General features: G+C 39.4%; 1 protein-coding gene across 1 annotated transcript in view; it reads left to right on the top strand.

Moving 5' to 3' along the window:
* LOC100349668 (nephrocan-like) overlaps positions 1-9,664 on the top strand; it is a 29,118-nt gene extending 19,454 nt beyond the window's left edge. The window contains exon 3 of the mRNA XM_002714775.5: positions 9,046-9,664. Coding sequence (XP_002714821.4) covers positions 9,046-9,493 — 448 coding nt within the window. The 3' untranslated portion in view covers positions 9,494-9,664. The remainder of the gene's footprint in view (positions 1-9,045) is intronic.
* The last annotated feature ends 8,486 nt before the right edge of the window (positions 9,665-18,150 follow it).

The raw sequence follows: 18,150 nt of genomic DNA, 5'->3' as shown, positions 1-18,150 counted from the left end.
TCTCTGTAACTCTGTCTTTCAAATAGATAAAATAAATCTTTAAAAATAAATAAATAAATACGCCCATAACCATCCCCTCTTTGCAGCTTTTCTTTGCATTGGGAGGTGAGAATGATCTAGAAAAGGTCCTATGTGCTTTAACTTCCATAAAGAATTAAAACAATACCTATTCTTTCTATTTGAATTTTAAATTTTGATTTATGAGGTTTAAACAGATCTGTTCTTTTTATTTGCAAAATTCCATTTTCTATAAATAAACTGTAAAAGCCACCTGCTCCTATCACAATTAGTATTTCCAGGAATCCTTCTTCTGTCTACCCCATTCCACACTACATTTTATCAAGAAGATAATGGTATATGGTCCCAGAACACATATTAAAATACCTACATCATTTGCCACAATACATTAGTCAAGACAGAAAACTAATTTGTAACATTTTACTACCTGCTTGCTAAAGTCAACAATGCACTTATATTCATAATTCCTTAGTCCTCAAAACAACAATTGTGTGAAGGTAGATACATTGTTTTATCTATTATTTTATTTTTTAAAATTAATTTCTTTATTTGAAAGTGAGAGAGAGAGAGAGAGAGAGAATCATCCATCTGTTGCTTCACTCCCCAGATAGCTGCAACATCTGGGACTGGGCCAGGCCAAAGCCGAGAGCCAGGAGCTTCTTCCAGGTCTCCTATGGGGGTGGCAGGAGCCCAAAAACTTGGGCCATCTTCTGCTGTTTTTCCAGGCCATTAGCAGGGAGCTGGATCAGAAGTGGGGCAGGGGCCGGCGCTGTGTCGCAGCAGGTTAAAGCCCCAGCCTGCAGCGCTGGCATCCCATATGAGTGCCAGTTTCTGTCCCTGCTGCTCCTCTTCAGAACTAGCTCCCTATTAACGCACCAGGAAAAGCAGCAGAGGATGGCTCAAGTACTTGGCCTCCTGCACCCATGTGGGAGACCCTGAAGAAGCTCCTGGCTCCTGGCTTCGGATCGGCTGAACTCCCGCCGTTGCTGCCACTTGAGGAGTGAACCAGCGGATGGAAGACATCTCTCTGTCTCTACCTGTCTCTGTAACTCTCTCTTTCAAATAAATAAAATAAATCTTAAAAAAAAAAAAAAAAAAGTGGAGCAGCCGGGACACAAACAGTTGCCATATGGGATACCAGTGTCACAGGTTTTATCCACTGTGTCACACCGCCAGCCCCTTTACCTATTACTTTAAAGATTCAGGTATTAAGATTTAGTAGTAATAAGAAAGATGGTCAAAGTCACATTGTCAGTAAGTGTGTCAGGACTGAAACACAGTGGTTTAACTGTACTGGGGTGGGGAACCTCTTTTTTGACAAGGGCCATTTGAATATTTATAACATCATTTGCTGGCCATACAAAATAGTTAACTTAAAAATTAGCCTGCTATAGATTTACTGAATTTTGCATCTTGCCTTTGGTTGCCTTGGCAAGGCCAGACCCAATGATTTCAGCCCACTGGCCAGACGATGCCCACCCCTGCTAGAGAACAAGGTCATTTAGCCACTGCATGATTCTGTCTTTGAGATCTACTCTGGGGTTGACAATAACTATATGACTGAGAATGTAGAACACCCAACAGGTAGGCCTCCATATTTCACTCATCTTCAGTTCAGTGAGGTAAGTTACATCATCTCTTCTTCATCTGTTTGCTGGACAATTCAAATCCAGAATAGCTCTCTACAGCCTGACATAGTCACTGAGCATTTTACCTTATATGCAAGTGCCATCTACTGGCAACATGTGCTATGCCCTTTTCTGCGATAAGTAGCAATAACCACACTGAAAAGAACAAATGATAACATTTCTAGAAACACATTTGTCTTCAGAGCAGAGCTATCTTTTTACATAAATCAAAGTTGTAATGACAAACTTTATCAAAGTAATGAGTGACTGTCAAAAGATCACAAACCAGGATAATTAGTGTTTTCTCTTATAATGTCATTTTGATTAGAATTTTGATAGAAACAAAATCTATCAAAGGTGCAGGCATTGCAGCATAGCAGATTAAGCCACAGCTTGGGATGCCTGCATGACATAACTGAGTGCCAGTTCAAGTCCCAACCACTGCACTTTTTTTTTTAAAGATTTATTTTATCCATTTGAAAGAGTTACAGTGAGAGGTAGAGACAGAGAGAGAGGTCTTCCATCCATTGGATCACTCCCTAGATGGCCACAACGGCCAGAGCTGTTGCCGATCCGAAGCCAGGAGCCAGGAGCCTCTTCCAAGGTCTCCCATGTGGGTGCAGGGGCCTAAGTACTTGGGCCATCCTCTACTGCTTTCCCAGGCCATAGCAAAGAGCTGGATGGGAAGAGGAGCAGTCGGGACTAGAACCAGCGCTTATATGGGATGCCGGCGCTTCAGGCCAGGGCATTAACCTGCTGCACCACAGCCTCGGCCCCCACTTTTTTGTTTTGTTTTTTTTTTTTTTTTTTAAACATTTATGTATTTATTTATTTGAAAGGCAGAGTTACAGAGAGACAGAGAGAAAGAGAAAGAGAGAAAGAGAGAGAGAGAAAGGTCTTCCATCTGCTGGTTCACTCCCCAAATGGTGGCAACAGCTGGAGCTGGGCCAATCTGAAGCCAGGAGCCTGGAATTTTCCAGGTCTCCCATGAAAATGCAAGGGCCCAAGCACTTGGGCCCTGCTTTCCCATGCCATAGCAGAGAGCTGTATCAGAAGTGGTGCAACTGGGACTCGAACTGGTGCCCATATGGAATACTGGCACTACAGGCAGGGGATTCACCTGCTACACCACAGTGCCGGCCCCACCACTCCACTTTTGATCCAGCTTCCTGCTAATACATACTGGAAGACAGAAAATGATGGCTGAAGTGCTTAGGCCCCTGCCACTCCATGAGAGACCCCAATGGAGTTCTAGTTTCTGTATTTGGCCTAACTCAGACCTGGCTCTTGTGAGCATTTGGAGAGTGAATTAAGGGTTGGAAATTTCTCTCTCTGTCTGTCTCTGTCTCTCTTTCAAAGAGATGAAAATAAATAAACATTTTTTAAAAGACAAAAAACAGTAAACCTATGTATAGGGACAATTTTTGGATACACAGAAGATAACTGAATAATTTTATTTGTTTTAAAAAAATGGGGGGCCAGTGCTGTGGCACAGTGGGTGAAGATGCCGACTGCAGTGCTGGCATCCCATATGGGCACCGGTTTTGAGTACCAGCTGCTCCACTTCCAATCCTGTTCTCTGCTATGGCCTGGGAAAGCAGTAGAAGATGGCCCAAGTCCGTGGGCCCCTGCACCCACATGGGAGAACAGGAAGAAGTTCCTGGCTCCTGGCTTTGGATCAGTGCAGCTCCAGCTGTTGTGGCCAACTAGGGAGTGAACCAGTGAATGGAAGACCTCTCTCTTCTCTCTGCTTCTCTTTCTCTGTGGAACTCTGTCTTTCAAATAAATAAATAAATCTATTTCCTTTTAAGAAAATTTGGCTTGCTCATTTTTCATTTTTTTAAAGATTTATTTTGATTTATTTGAAAGACAGAGTTACAAAGAAAGACAGAGACAGAGACAGAGAGGTCTTCTATCCACTGGTTCACTCCCCAAATGGCTACAATGGCCAGAGGTGAGCTCATGTGAAGTCAGAAGCCAGGAGCTTCTTCCAGGTCTCCCACACAGGCACCGGGGCCCAAGGACCAGGACTGTCTTCCACTGCTTTCCCAGGCCATAGCAGAGAGCTGGATCGGAAGTGGAGTAGTCAGGCCTCAAACTGGCACCCATATGGGATGCGAGCGCTTCAGGCCAGGGCTTTAACCCAATGTGTCACAGCACTGGCCTCCATTTTCATTATTCAACCATTGTTATGTGACTTTTGTGTGGTGAGGACTTTCGTCTATAGGGTAGAAAATCAGAAACTTTAAGAACCAGAGTAACTTACCTAAAGCTGAGACAGGCATTTGCCTCAGCAGTTTCTATGCCACTGGGACATCCCATTTGTAATGCCTGGGTTCCAGTCCTAGGGTTGCAGTCCTAGCTAGTGCTTCCTGCTAATTTGCACTTTGGAAGGCAACACATTAGTTAAGTACTTGGGTCCTTTTTACCCATGTGGGACACCCAGATGGAGTTTCTGGCTCTTGACTTCAGCCTGGTCTAGTATGAGCAGGCATTTGGGTAATAAACCAGTGGATTGAACATCTTTTTCTCTCTGTGTCTGTCTTTCAAATAAAATGAAAATCAATAAATCAACATTTTAAAACAAACTTTCCTACAGCTGCATACTGTAAATAGAATGGCCTGAGTCAGAATGCAGTTGTTAACACGTAGGGGCTTTTGGGCCCTCTGGATTACTCTTTTGTGTCTTTCCCCATTAGGCTCCATTGCCCTCTGCAATGGGGGTACAGTCTTGCTCACTGTCACACAATTCTCTTTCCTTGGGGCAGGGACACAAAACTACACATAAATTTTCTGTATTTTTTTAGAGATTTGCCTTATATAAAGCTGGCTTATGAGCAAAATTACATTTTCTTGGAGGCTAACTTAAAATTGAATTTAACTATTGAACTGCTAAAATATATGAAGCAATTTTCCCTAGCAAACTAATTTGCTATTTTAGGCAAATTTTATTGAATCTACAGAGAAGACACTTTAAATAATGATGGCTTTAAAATACTCAAGAAACACGAATACTTATGTATATTTAGGTAGTATACAGTTTAGGATATGAATACAAATATAAAATGACTGATTTAGTTTAAAAAACCAGAGGGGCAAAATATAGGCTATATTCCTATAACATAAAACACTAAGTTTTTGAAATGAAATTCATATAAGAATGATACTATAACAAGAGAAATAAATTGTCATGAAATAGAGTTGCACCTGCTTGCTCTCTGCATTTTACACAGTGGTCACTTTACTGGGACTGCTCTAGGAAGTGTCACTGGCTCCTGAGATGCATGATTGTATTCCTGTGTGTTCACACCATGTGAGAGGAGCACTCATTGCTATTTCAGTGTAAGGAGCTTCTTTCCCTCTTTCCAAGTTCTCATACGTCATGGAAAGAAAAGCACTTACTACAAAGTGGCTTGTAACGGAAAGATTTTCAAGTTCCCCATTGTGATTCTTTTGTATTTTTGCAGGGAAAGAGCCAGTGAAAATATCAAGTTTGCTTTGCTTTTTTTGTTTTCAATTTTGGATTAACATATAATAATTGTAGTGATTCTTTTGCATCTTTTAATCAACAGGCACTGGCATGCTGTTTTTCAACTTGATAACCACGTTATTTAAAAACAAATTTTGTTTTCTCCCTGATTCTAAAACAATAACTGTTCAAAGTGAAAAAGTTAGTATGCAGGGGGCTGGTGCTGTGGCGTAGCCTGCAAAGCCGCCTCCTATACTGCCAGCGTCCCATATGGGTGCTGGTTCGAGTCCTGGCAGGTCCTTTCGACCCTGCAGCTACCTGGGAGACCTGGAAGAAACTCCAGACTCCTAGGTTCAGATAGGCCCAGCTCCGGCCATTTTGGCCATTTGAGGAGTGAACCAACAGATGGAAGACCTCTCTCTCTTTCTTTCTCTCTCTGCCTCTGACTCTCTAACTCTGCCTTTCAAATAAATAAACAAATCTTTTTTAAAAAACTTAATATGCTAAAAAATAAAAGTCACTCATATGTGTTGACCCAGAGCCCTTATCTATACATAGGCATATAATTTGTTTTTACCTATTTGGGATCATTCAATTTTGTATTTTATTTTTTCCATTTAACACTATAGAAGTTTTTTCATTTTTATTTTGTTTCTTCCTTCTTTCTCTTTTTCCTCTTGTTTCTTTCCCAGTACTTCTATGGACCCGTGGGTGTTAATTTATTCTCTGTGTTATTATAATTTACAATTATATTTTTAATAAAAAGATTAATTTATTTTATTCGAAATACAGAGTTAGAGAGAGAGATGGAAACCTTGTATCCACCAGTTCACTTTCCAGATAGCACAATGGCCTAGGATTGGGCCAGGCCAAAGCCAGAAGCCTGGAACTCACTCACTTCTCCCATGCTTGGGTAGCAGGGGCTCAAGCACTCAGGCCATCCTCCAGTGCCTGTATGGGTTGCCAGCATTGGAGGCAGTGGCTTAACCCACTCTGCCGTAACACCGGCCCCCAGTTGTATCCTTTGATACTAATATTGCCCCACATTTAGCTAGTAGAAGCCCTTGAAGCTAGCTGCTGTCATAAGATTCCATTGTTTTGTTTTTTAATTGTGGTAAAATACACATAACAAACTTTTCCATCTTAACCATTTAAAAGATAGATTTCAGTATGGGCAACCACCATTCTACATTTCTGCTTCCATAAAGTAGACTATTTCGATAATATTTCAGATATTTCATAGGTAGAATCACACAGTATTCATCTTTTTGTGACTGGCTTCTTTCACATAGCACATTATAATGTCCTCAAGGTTCATGTATACTATAGCATGTATCATAATTTCCTTTTTTGAGGCTGAATAATATTCTATCATTTGCATGTAGCACATTGTTTTTGTATTTGTCAATCAATGGACCTTGGGCTGGTTCCAGCCATTAGTTCCTGTGAAGAATGCTGCTGAGAACATGGGAGGACACGTATGTCTTCAAGAACCTGTTTTCAGTCGTTTTGGGTATATATCCCAAAGTGGAGCTGCTGGGTTGCAGGGGATTCTATTTTTATTTTTTTCAGAAAGCATCACACTGTTTTCCACAGCAGCTGTATTATTTCACTTTTCTACCAATAGTATACAGGCTTCCAATTACTGCACATTCTTGCCAATACTTGTTATTTTCTGTTCTCTTAATACTCATCTTGATTAGTCTTTGAACATTTCATTGCATCTGGCTCAAGCATGCTTAGTTTTTTCTCATGCAGACATGGAATCAGCAATTCCTCCAAGAAGCCCTGGTTTTTTGAGTGGAGATCGGAATTTAAAAACTAAGATGTATGCACTGATGTGCTCTTGTTTTTGTAGTAGCTTTGACACAATAATACAATATTGCTTCTAGGTTCTTTTAGTAAAGACTACTAAAATATCAATGTTTTTGAAAACTATGAATTCACACTGACATTTCCGATTCATATTTAACAACAGAAAGGGTTTTTCTTTTTTTCTTTTATAGTTGTACTTTTTTCTCACTTATTTCTTTTGTATCATATTATCTATTTAAAAGTTTCCAAATTTCATCACTAACCTTAGTGCTAACAATAAACATACTGAGATAAATTTCAGGATCCTTTGGTCCTTAGAGTCGAATGCTTAAATATATCCACTGAGGATGCTCAAAGTTCTAGAACACTTTTTCTTTTCTCTGCTTGGCTATGTTATCAACATAAACATTTGATTAATTAGATTTGTTTGACTTAGGATTTTGAACTATTGGACAGGTGATAATGGCATCTCTGTGGTTTTAATTTTTATTTATCTATTCTGAATAAGGTTGAAGACTGGAGGGCCCTTTATTTTTCTTTCTCTATCAACTTCCATTCATGTTTTTCTGCAAAAATCTTTTCTTACCAATTTTTGAGTGTTCTTTCTGTATTAGAGAGATTAAAGGCACAGATACCCACCACTCAGTTTGTTATTCGTATTTTGACTTTGCATAAGTATCTTGCCAAACACAACTTTTAAAAGTTTTTAATATAGTTGAATTATAAATCTTTTATAGCTTATAGATTTTTAAATCATATAAAAGCTTTTTCTTAGGATTTGTATTTTATTTTTACTTTTTAAAATATTTATTTGTTTACTTGAGAGGCAGAGTTACAGAGAGGGAGGAAGGGAGAGACGTAGAGAGAGGTCTTCTATCCGCTGATACGCTCCCTAAATGGCCACAATGGCCAGAGCTGGGCAGATCAGAAGCTGGGATCCAGGAGCTTCTTCCTGGTCTCCTACATGTGTGCAGGAGTTCAAGCACGTGGGCCATATATTACTGCTTTCCCAAACCATCAGCAGGGAGCCAGATCTGAAGTGGCATAGTTGGGACACCAACCGGAGCCCATATGGGATACTGGCACTGCAGGCAGATGCTTAACCCACTATGCCACAGTGCTGGCCCCATATTTTTATTTTTATAAAGCCAAAATAGTCTATTATTTAATAATTTCCAAGTTATTGGATATTAGTCTCCTATAAATTTTGTTATAAATGTAATTTAAGATTGACTTTTTTATTTTTAAGATTTATTTATTTGAAAGGGTTACAGAGAGAGGGGGAAACAGAGCTTCCATCTGTTGGTGCATTCCTCAAAGGATTGTAATGGCCAAGACGAGGACAAACTGGAGCCAGGAGGTTCCTCTGGGTCTGCCTGGTGGGTGGCAGGGCCCCAAACACTTGAGTCATCTCCTGCTAGTTGCTACAGCCACTGCTGTCCTCATGTCCTGTTAGGGCAGTTTCTACCACCTCTTTGTCATCTCTCGGGGTAGTAAGGCCACATCTGAGCTCTGCTTCCATGACATTGCTGTACCTTTCCTTGTCAAATTCGTAAAGCTCCTGTAGGTAGCCCTCATGTGGTCCTTGGTCCTGATTCTTGGCCACTGCTTAGAGCTTGCACAGGCAAGTCAATGTGACATATTTGTAAACAAATATCTATTAACTTTTCCTGTAATTTCCTCCATTAAAAGACATGACATTATTTAAATTTGCCATGTTACTAAATCATTTCCAAAATGGTAACAATTTACACTCTCACCAACAGTTCTTACCACACTCACAGTAAGATTGTTCGAATTTGATACATTAAACATCTCTTTATTTTTTATTACCTTTTATAATCCTAAAGAATAATACTTTCCTGATTCACAGCCTTTGCAAACTTAAAAATTGGAAATGTAGTGTTTGTTTGAATGATCTCATTGCATAAGAAAGAAAAAAGTGAGTTTTATGAACAGGAATCAGAAAAAGCAGAGGGTTGGAAAGTAAAGTATGTTTTGTAGCTCAAGAAAAACAGAACTATAGAGAAAGCTGAGTGCTGTTCAGTGCTTTAGCTTGGCAGGTGTGTCGTGACAATCAGGGCTTCCTCTCACGAGCCATCGCTTGCATTGCAGGCTCCCAGGGACCTTAGCCAGGCTGGATCTAAAAGGCAACGCCATCCGGGATATTGCTGAGCGGGGCCTCAAGGACCTCAAGCAGCTTCAGGTGCTAAACCTGAGGAACAATAAGATCTCTGCCTTAGACCTCAAAGCCTTGGAGGGGCTGCCTCGCCTCAGGCACCTGTACCTGGATGGAAACCCCTGGAATTGTACCTGCAGTCTCCTAAGAGCAAGGGAGATGCTGAAGGCCAAGGGCACAGATGTGAGGGGTGGGCAGTGTGCGGCCCCAGCTGAACGACAAGGGGAGAGCTGGATGTCTTCTAAGAAAATCATGAGGCAGTGTGAGCATCACTTACAGCAGGCTGAGAAAAGCCAAGAGAGCAAAAAGAAATCGAAAGCTGAAGACCCCTCCAGCATCAGAATCAACATAGATGATGATGATGAAGATTATGAAATAGATTAAGCATGAGCTTTATTTACTGTTTAGAGAGCATTTTTCATAGTCTTGTAAGCAGAAATATACTTTGTGTTTATATATACTAGGCCATCTTTTTAAAGTGTATTTTTAGATTGTGTTTTTGTTTTTGAGAATGCAATGAAGATTTAGAGAAGTTAGGTAGGGAAGATACATAGAAAGGAAAAATAGTAAGATGTGTGGGTTTTTTTGTCATTTTAAAACTAATTTGTGTGTTATAATGACACCTAAGCAAATGATAATGCAAAATAAAATCACCATATGGCTAACTTCCTGCAAGTACAGTAGTTCATTTCCTCAAATAAAAAGTGACGATTTTCATACATGAAGCTGGCCCCAGAAGCCTGTACCATAGCCTTTTGGCAGCAAGCAATGAAAACTACTGCCTGCCTGCCTGAAGCATGAAAACACTTCTTGGAAGGATTTGGGATAGCTCACGAAATCAAAGGAAAAGCTCTAAAGGACAGGGAGCGGAAGTGCTCCAGGACCCGGGGGCAGACAGACATGATAAAGGAGAGACTCCTGGCTTCCCCCTCGGTTCCCCTCTCTGCAGAATGAACAGCCTCCTGCTGTTCTCAGTGTCTGCTTCCTTCCTTTCCATAGTCACAGAGAGCTAACTGGCTCAGCTCCAGACCTTTGCATTCGGCTAACGGAGAGAAAGTCCTGTTTGACAGTCTTGCAAGACCAAAAGAAAACCAAAGAGGAAAATGTAAACTTGTTCCTTAAAGACCACTGATGACCCTGCCTTGCCCTTCCTGAAAAGAGTTATGATTCGAGTTAAATTCATTTTCCCTGAGTTAACCACAGCCCCTGTACTGCCCTCCTTTGGATTAACTTCAGGCCTTTGACATTTGCCTGTCTGGGGATAGAGGTATGGTTAGGGAATAATTTTTTTCTATCAATACATTTGTGCATACAGATTTACTTGTGAATATATTTGAAGTCCTATCCAAATTAGTTTATTTTCCATTTAGTAGGATTTATCTGTTGCAGTACTTTGCAAAGTTTTCCATTAAAATACCCCTAATGGCAGAGAAAGTAGATAGAAGAGGTAGTAGACAGGATCTGTATGAATGAGAAAGGATTCCACTAGAAGATAGAATTTCCTGAGAACATCATGTTTTAACTTAAAATTGTATGCAGATTTTAAGTTTATGCATGTCCATATTTTCTTCCACCAAAATCTTTGCAAAATTGACACTCCTCAGAGAAGAGCCCTATTTATAAAGTGGTTTCTCATACTCTCTAGCACACTGACACACATCCCAAGAATACAGAGAAAGAATGAACTCTTATATTTACATGAATTTCCTTGTTATTATGTGGAGCTTCAACTTTTTTTAATGTGTTACACCTGCAATTCTCTGTAAGAAAAAATAATAATGGGTGGTATGTAGTAATTTATACCCACTGACATTTGCTTGTATGTTTATAATCAGAATTCCCCGGCTGTGAGGACCTTTAGAAAGACTGTAGTGTTTTATAGATGAGGGAGCTCAGCCTCATAGCAGTGAAGTAACAGGTTCACACATACAGGAAAAGGCAAGGCAAGAACTTGATGGTATTTGTGTTCATTTTTTTTTTTAAACTTCATTCCAGTAATTCTGTTGCAGTGTTCACAGCTTAGTATCTCCTACCCACACTGTTTAGAATAGTAATATTCTAGACACTTGCATCCATCTTCTGGTGCCACTATAACAAAATGCCACATGCTGGGTGACTTAAACAACAGAAATTCATTTTCTCACAGTTCCAGAGGCAAGAAGTCCAGAATCAAGGTGCCATCGGTGTTGGTTTCTGGTGAGGGCTGTCTTCCTGGCTTGCAGAAGGCAGCCTTTTGCTGTGTCCTCTCATGGCGTCTCCTTTCTGAGTGCTGTCTTTTCCTCTTTTTATAAGAATACAGCCCTACTGGCATACAGCTACAGCCTTATGACCTCATTTAACCTTAATCACTCTCATACAGGCTGTATCTCCAAATCACTGCAGGGATTAGAACTCCAACATACGAAATTTTGGGGAACAGAATTAAGTCCATAACAAATACCTATCTGTTTCTTTCTATCTAACTATCTGCCTACCTACCTACCTAAATTTCTGGTTCTTAAGTTCATTGATTAATTTATAGAAAAAGTAAAAGGAAAAAACTGGAGGGGGAAGAAAAAATAGAAGTAGTTAAATCAATTTAAAACTCCAATTATCACACATTTACACTTATATAGAGACTTTAAAAATCAGATAATTATTTATTAATCTTGGAAAGCAGCTAGAGGCCAGAATTGCAATGTAAGTCAGATAACATTAGGAAGGAAGGATAAAATACGAAAAATAAGATATTACTTTATGGCACCAGAATTCTGTGGGGACAAAGAAGGGGAAGACAAACATTCAGAGACTAGTTCTTCCTGGTACCTATCCGTGCCTCTGTTTTCTCTGCTGTAAAATGGGGATTAGAGCATTACCTTCTGTAGTTATTGCTTAATTTGATCTATATGGAAGGGAATCATTTTCCTAACACCTCCATAATTTGCAAATGTGTCCCTTTCTCCAAAAGAGACTTGCTTCAATCCCCGAATACCAGTCATGCAGTCATGGACGTGAATGGTGTCCCCTGGAGTTAGGCAGTGAACAGCATGCATCCATATTGAAGGCAGTTTTTTTTTTTTAACGTTTATTTAATAAATATAAATTTCCAAAGTACAACTTTCGGATTATAGCAACTTTTCCCCCCATAACCTCCCTCCCATCCACAATCATCCCATCACCCACTCCCTCTCCCATCCCATTCTTCATCAAGATTCATTTTCAATTATCTTTATATACAGAAGATTAACTTAGTATATACTATGTAAAGATTTCAACAGTTTGCACCCACACAGATACATAAAGTACTGTTTGAGTACTAGTTTTATAAAAGCAGTTCTTATCCCTTCCTGGACATCCCAACATTTCAAATCATGCCTGCTCAGACCTGCAAAAGTCAGAACTGAACAACTGTGTGGTCACACCTATGGGCTGCTTCCTTAGCAGTACAATGCCTGGTCCAAGCCTTTAAATTGCTCCGTGGAAGGGTTTGACTGTTCTCAGATGAAAGCAGCCTTGGGTCAGTGGGCAGGAATGTTGTTCCGCTTTGGAACCCCAGAAGGAATCACTGAAATGAATGATCTGAAAGATAGCATTGGTGCTCCTCTGTGGTCCACACACACGGTCTCAAAGTACTGCTTCGATCAGGGCTGCTATTTTCATTAAAGAGCATTCTTGGTTTCTACTCAAAATTGTTCAGAACTTATAAACTTTAAAGAGTTTCCTCACAGATTTTATAAATGTCTGTTATGCAACACACTCTGTAGCAGGAAATGCTGCAGACCTGTCTCCCCCTGAGCTAGAGCCTTTGCAAAGTGGCTCTCAAGTGTTCCCCAACTCTATCACCTGTGATTCTCCATCTCTGCTTCAGAGGGAGGAGGCTCATGGACGACTCGGGTTTAGAAAGGAAAGCTATGTTCCAGGTTGATGCTTAGGGAACTCTCCTTCCCAAGAAGTTCTTTTTTCTCTAAAGCCATTTTTACTATTTACTGTCATCAAATAACATTCTGCTGTCAAGGCTACAGCCAAAACTTCTTGTCTCTTCATTATAAAACAGCCACATGCATGTGTGTATGTGTGTGATTGTGTTGTAACTCTTTTATGTGTTAACTCTTTTATGCTTTTTACATACAGGTTATATGGGATCCGCCAGTACTGAGAAATTGAATTGTAATTATTTTTTAAAGCTTACTTTCCCATGGAACATAGTTCAGTTACATTACTCATCATTTAATTAATTAGATGTTTTACTCTGAGCTAGATTTGCTTACCCAAATAAACACACAAATCATATCATTGTTATCCACAGAAATCACCCAGAAACTCAATATTTTCTATCATATAGTCATAATTGTGTGAATGTTCAAAACTGAATTCTTGCCTTCTTATCAGTCTGAAACCTTAGGGCATGGTAAAGTGCAGTTTTGCAAGAATGAACCTTGTGGATCTGGTGTCATCCCACTAATAATAATGGATTATCTTAAAGGTTTGATTCAGGGATCCCGCACTATCTCTGGGTCCTGAGATTGCCTTTATTCCAGATGGTATTTGCTTTTGACAGGGAACAGCTGGGATGATGGATTTCCCTATATTTTTTCTCTCTAATGCAATATATTGTTTTAATATTCTCTATAGGTTTCCACAGAACACTGTTTTTAGGAATCCAATATAGAAGATTTGATTTACTAGCCTCTATTCAACTTTCAAAACAGTCACTGATGACTGCTTTTAATCCACTCTATTTTGGTTTTAGAGAAACAGTATGTAGTCAACTGATGTCATCAATTCTCTTCCCACCACAGAACTCCCCCCAACCCCCTCCCAGCCTCCCACACCCTGGATTGGATCACAATTATTCAGGCTTACAGAATTCATTTCTTACTTAGGATTTATCAACCACCTTATATTTTATTTATTTATTTTTAGTAATCACAAAAGCCGCTGAAAAGCATCTGAATAAGCAATACATTTCTAGGAATTATATGAAAATTAGTTCATGATAATGATTCATCAGAAAATGTAATGCAACTCCAAAATGGGATCCCTGTGTTAAAGGCTATGTGTACTTTTCATTTTGATCAGATAATTTTATGAAGGTTATTTTCTCCAAACACTGTATCAACTCACACACTTACCAGCAGTGTTCCTAAGTTCCTGTTTCCAAGTTGTCATCAGCATTTATTTATCTTTACTTTTGCCAATCTGATGGGTGTAAAACTAGTATTTCATTGATTTGATTTTCACTTTCCTAACTACTAGTGAAGATAAACATACTTTTATATATATGTGAGTTTTTTCATTTCCTGTTGCTTAGCTGTTCACACAGTGTTGCCCATTTAAAAAAAAAAAAAACTGAGTCTTTTGTCTTTCCCAAATATCAGTTTGCAGGATTTCTGTATACCAGAAATATTATCTCTATTTTATCAGAACTATTACTACTACTTTCTCCCAAACCATCATTTTTCTTTTGACTTGGTTTATTATGTCTTTTTCTTAGAGAAAATTTTATCATTGAAGTAGTCATATCAGTCAGTCAAACACATACATAGCATACCTTATGCATACATACATATGTATACACATTCACTAGTATATTTTTAGTATATGTACACTAAATACATATGTGTGAACATATACATGAGTGTATATCTGTATAGAATGAGTTTATATATAGTGGTAATGTTTCAGTCTTCTGTGTTGCTTATACTTTATCTATGTAATTCATATCAATCTCAAGTAATTAACCCAATTTGGCTGGCGCCGCAGCTCAATAGGCTAATCCTCCGCCTGTAGCGCTGGCACACAGAGTTCTAGTCCTGGTCAGGTTGCCGGATTCTGTCCCAGTTGCCCCTCTTCCAGTCCAGCTCTCTGCTGTGGCCCAAGAATGCAGTGGAGGATGGCCCAAGTGCTTGGGCCTTGCACCCCATGGGAGACCAGAAGAAGCACCTGGCTCCTGGCTTTGGATCAGCGTGATGAGCCGGCCACAGCGCGCCAGCCGCAGCGGCCATTGGAGGGTGAACCAATGGCAAAAGGAAAACCTTTCTCTCTGTCTCTCTCTCTCACTGTCCACTCTGCCTGTCAAAAAATAAATAAATAAAAATAAAAAAGTAATTAACCCAATTTAATGTTGCTTACAGGTGAAAAACTACTGTAACAGAAATGAAGGATGATTTTGGTGGGCTCAATAATAGACTGGACACAACTGAGCAAAAAAGTCTGAGTTTGAGAATATATCATCAGAATACATCAAACCAAAAAAATAAAGAGAAAAAAAAAGACTGAAAACACACACAATGTCCAAGAACTATGGGTCAACCACAAATGGTATAGTGTATGCTTAATAGGAATACCAGGAGGAAAAGTAAGAGAGAAAAAACTAAAGAAATATTTGAAGCAACAGTGACTGAGAATTTCTCCATATTAATCTCAGACACGAAACTACAGATCCAGGAAGCTCAGAGAACACCAACCAGGACAAATGAAAAAAAAAGAAAACTCAAAAAATTCACATCTAAGCCTATCAGATTCAAACTGTAGAAAATCAAAGATAAAGAAAGATTCTTGAGGGGCCAGAGTGACACAGCGGCACAACACAGTAAGCTGCTGCCTGTGATATTAGCGTCCCAAACCGCAGTGCCTGGCTCAAGTCCTGGTTGTTTCACTTCTGATCCAACTTCCTGCTAAGGCGCCTGGAAGGAGGTGGGTGAACGTTTTATAGCAAACTTTGTTAAATAGTAGAAAGAGTATACTCCAAAATAACCATGTGGACATTAAAGATGAGAGCGCTCTCTCTTTCTTGCTCTCATTCTGTTTGCCTCTCAAGTATTTTTAAAAATTTAAATAACAATAAATATAATAAACAAATAAACCAGAACTATACTATAGTATAGTTAAAAGTTAAGAGGTAGGTAAAGATATACCATGCTAAACTAATAAAAGAAAGCAGGAGTAGCTACACTCATTTCAGACAGAGATTTCTGAGCAAGGAAAGTTATCAGGAATAAAAAGGTGCATTACATAATGGTAAGCTCAATTCCTGTAAGAAATATAAAAAAATTCTTAATGTATATGTGGCTAACACCAGACTGTTAAAATGTGAAATAGATAGTAATGCAAAGAAAAATTGGATCCACTATGGTAGTTGGAGACATCAACAATCCCTTAGAGTAAGTTAACAGACAGATCCTGCAGGAAGCAAATCAGTAAGAACACAGTTGAACTCAATGACACCATCAATCAACTGCATATAAGCAGCATCTTACTACTTCATCCAACAATAGTGCCATACAAATTCTTCTTACATTTACATGGAATGTTCACCAAGACAGATCACATTACATTGTTAGCCATACAACACATCTTAACAAATATAAAAAGAAAAAAAAAATCACACGATGCCTTTTTTCAGACCACAATGGAATTAAGCTAGACATAAATAACAGGAATAAAGAAACATCCTAAAACATTTGGAGATTAAAAAAATTCCAAGAGAAGATTAAATATGCTTTTCACAAAATGAAAATAAAAATATGACATCAAAATGTGTAGGATGCAATAAAATCAGTGCTTGGAGGGCCAGCGCTGTGGCATAGTGGGTAGAACTGCTGCCTGCAGCACTGGCATCCCATATGGGCACTGGTTCAAGTCCCGGCTGCTCCACTTCCAATCCAATTAGCACTCCCTGCTAATTCACCTGGGAAGGCAGCAAAAGATGGCCCTAGTTCTTGGGCCTCTGCAGTCACATGGGAGATTGGGAAGAAGCTCCTGGTTCCTGGCTTCAGACTGGCCCTGCTCTAGCTGTTGCAGCCATCTGGGGAGTGAACCAGCAGATGGAAGACCTCTCTCTGCCTCTGCCTCTGCCTCTCTGTAACTCTGCCTTTCAAATAAATAAATAAATCTTTAAAAAATCAGTGCTTGGATGAAATTTATATCATTTAGTGCATACATTAGAAAAGAAGAAAGATGTAGAAATCAATAATCTATGGCTGGCGCCGCAGCTCAATAGGCTAATCTTCCACCTGCGGCGCCGGCACACCAAGTTCTAGTCCCTGTCGGGGCGCCGGATTCTGTTCCGGTTGCCCCTCTTCCAGGCCAGCTCTCTGCTGTGGCCCGGGAGGGCAGTGGAGGATGGCCCAAGTCCTTGGGCCCTGCACCCCATGGGAGACCAGGAGAAGCACCTGGCTCCTGCCTTCGGATCAGCGCGGTGCGCCGGCCACAGCGGAAGACCTTTCTCTCTGTCTCTCTTTCTCACTGTCCACTCTGCCTGTAAAAAAAAAAAAAAAAAAAAAAAAATCTGCTCCCACATGACAAACTAGAAAAAAGAGCAAATCAAATCAAAAGTAAGCATAGGAAAATAAATAATAGATGCTATATTAGAATAAAAATCAGGGGCCAGCCTTGTTGCATAATGGTTTAAGACTCCACCTGTGATGCTGGCATCCCATATTGGGGCTGGTTCGTGTCTAGGCTGCTCCACTTCCAATCCATCTCCTTGCTTATGTGCCTGCAAAAACATTAGAGAATGGTCCAAATATTTGGGACCCTGCAATCACATGGGAGATCTGAATGAAGCTCCTGGCCTAGCTGGCTGTTGCAGCCATCTGGAGAGTGAACCAGCAGATGGAAAAATCTCTCTATATATATGACTCTCCCTTTCTCTATAATTCTAAATTTAAAATAAATAAATAAATAAATCTTTTTTTAAAAAAAGCAAAATCAAAGGCAGAAAGTCAACATAAAATAAATAAAACAAAAAATTAGTTTCTTGGAAAGATGAATGAAATTATATGTCTCTGTCCAGGTAACTTAAAAAAAATAGAAAAGACACAAGTTACTAATAGAAGATAATAGAGGGAACATCACTAGGGATCCCAAGACATTAAGGAAATAATAAGAGAATACTATGAAAAATCTACACATACAAATTTAATAAGTTTGGTGAAGTTCCTTGAAAAAGACAATCACATAAGAAGGAAGAATTTGAACAGGCTAATTTTAATTAAAGAAGTTAAGTCAATAATAATGTTCCAAACTAGAAAGCACCAGACCAAGATGAGTACACTGGT

The sequence above is a fragment of the Oryctolagus cuniculus genome, chromosome 5 (assembly GCF_051225735.1).
Source record: "Oryctolagus cuniculus isolate XC-2025 breed Fujian yellow rabbit chromosome 5, ASM5122573v1, whole genome shotgun sequence".
NCBI classification, from domain to species: domain Eukaryota; kingdom Metazoa; phylum Chordata; class Mammalia; order Lagomorpha; family Leporidae; genus Oryctolagus; species Oryctolagus cuniculus.
This window is presented reverse-complemented; position numbering and strand designations above follow the sequence as displayed.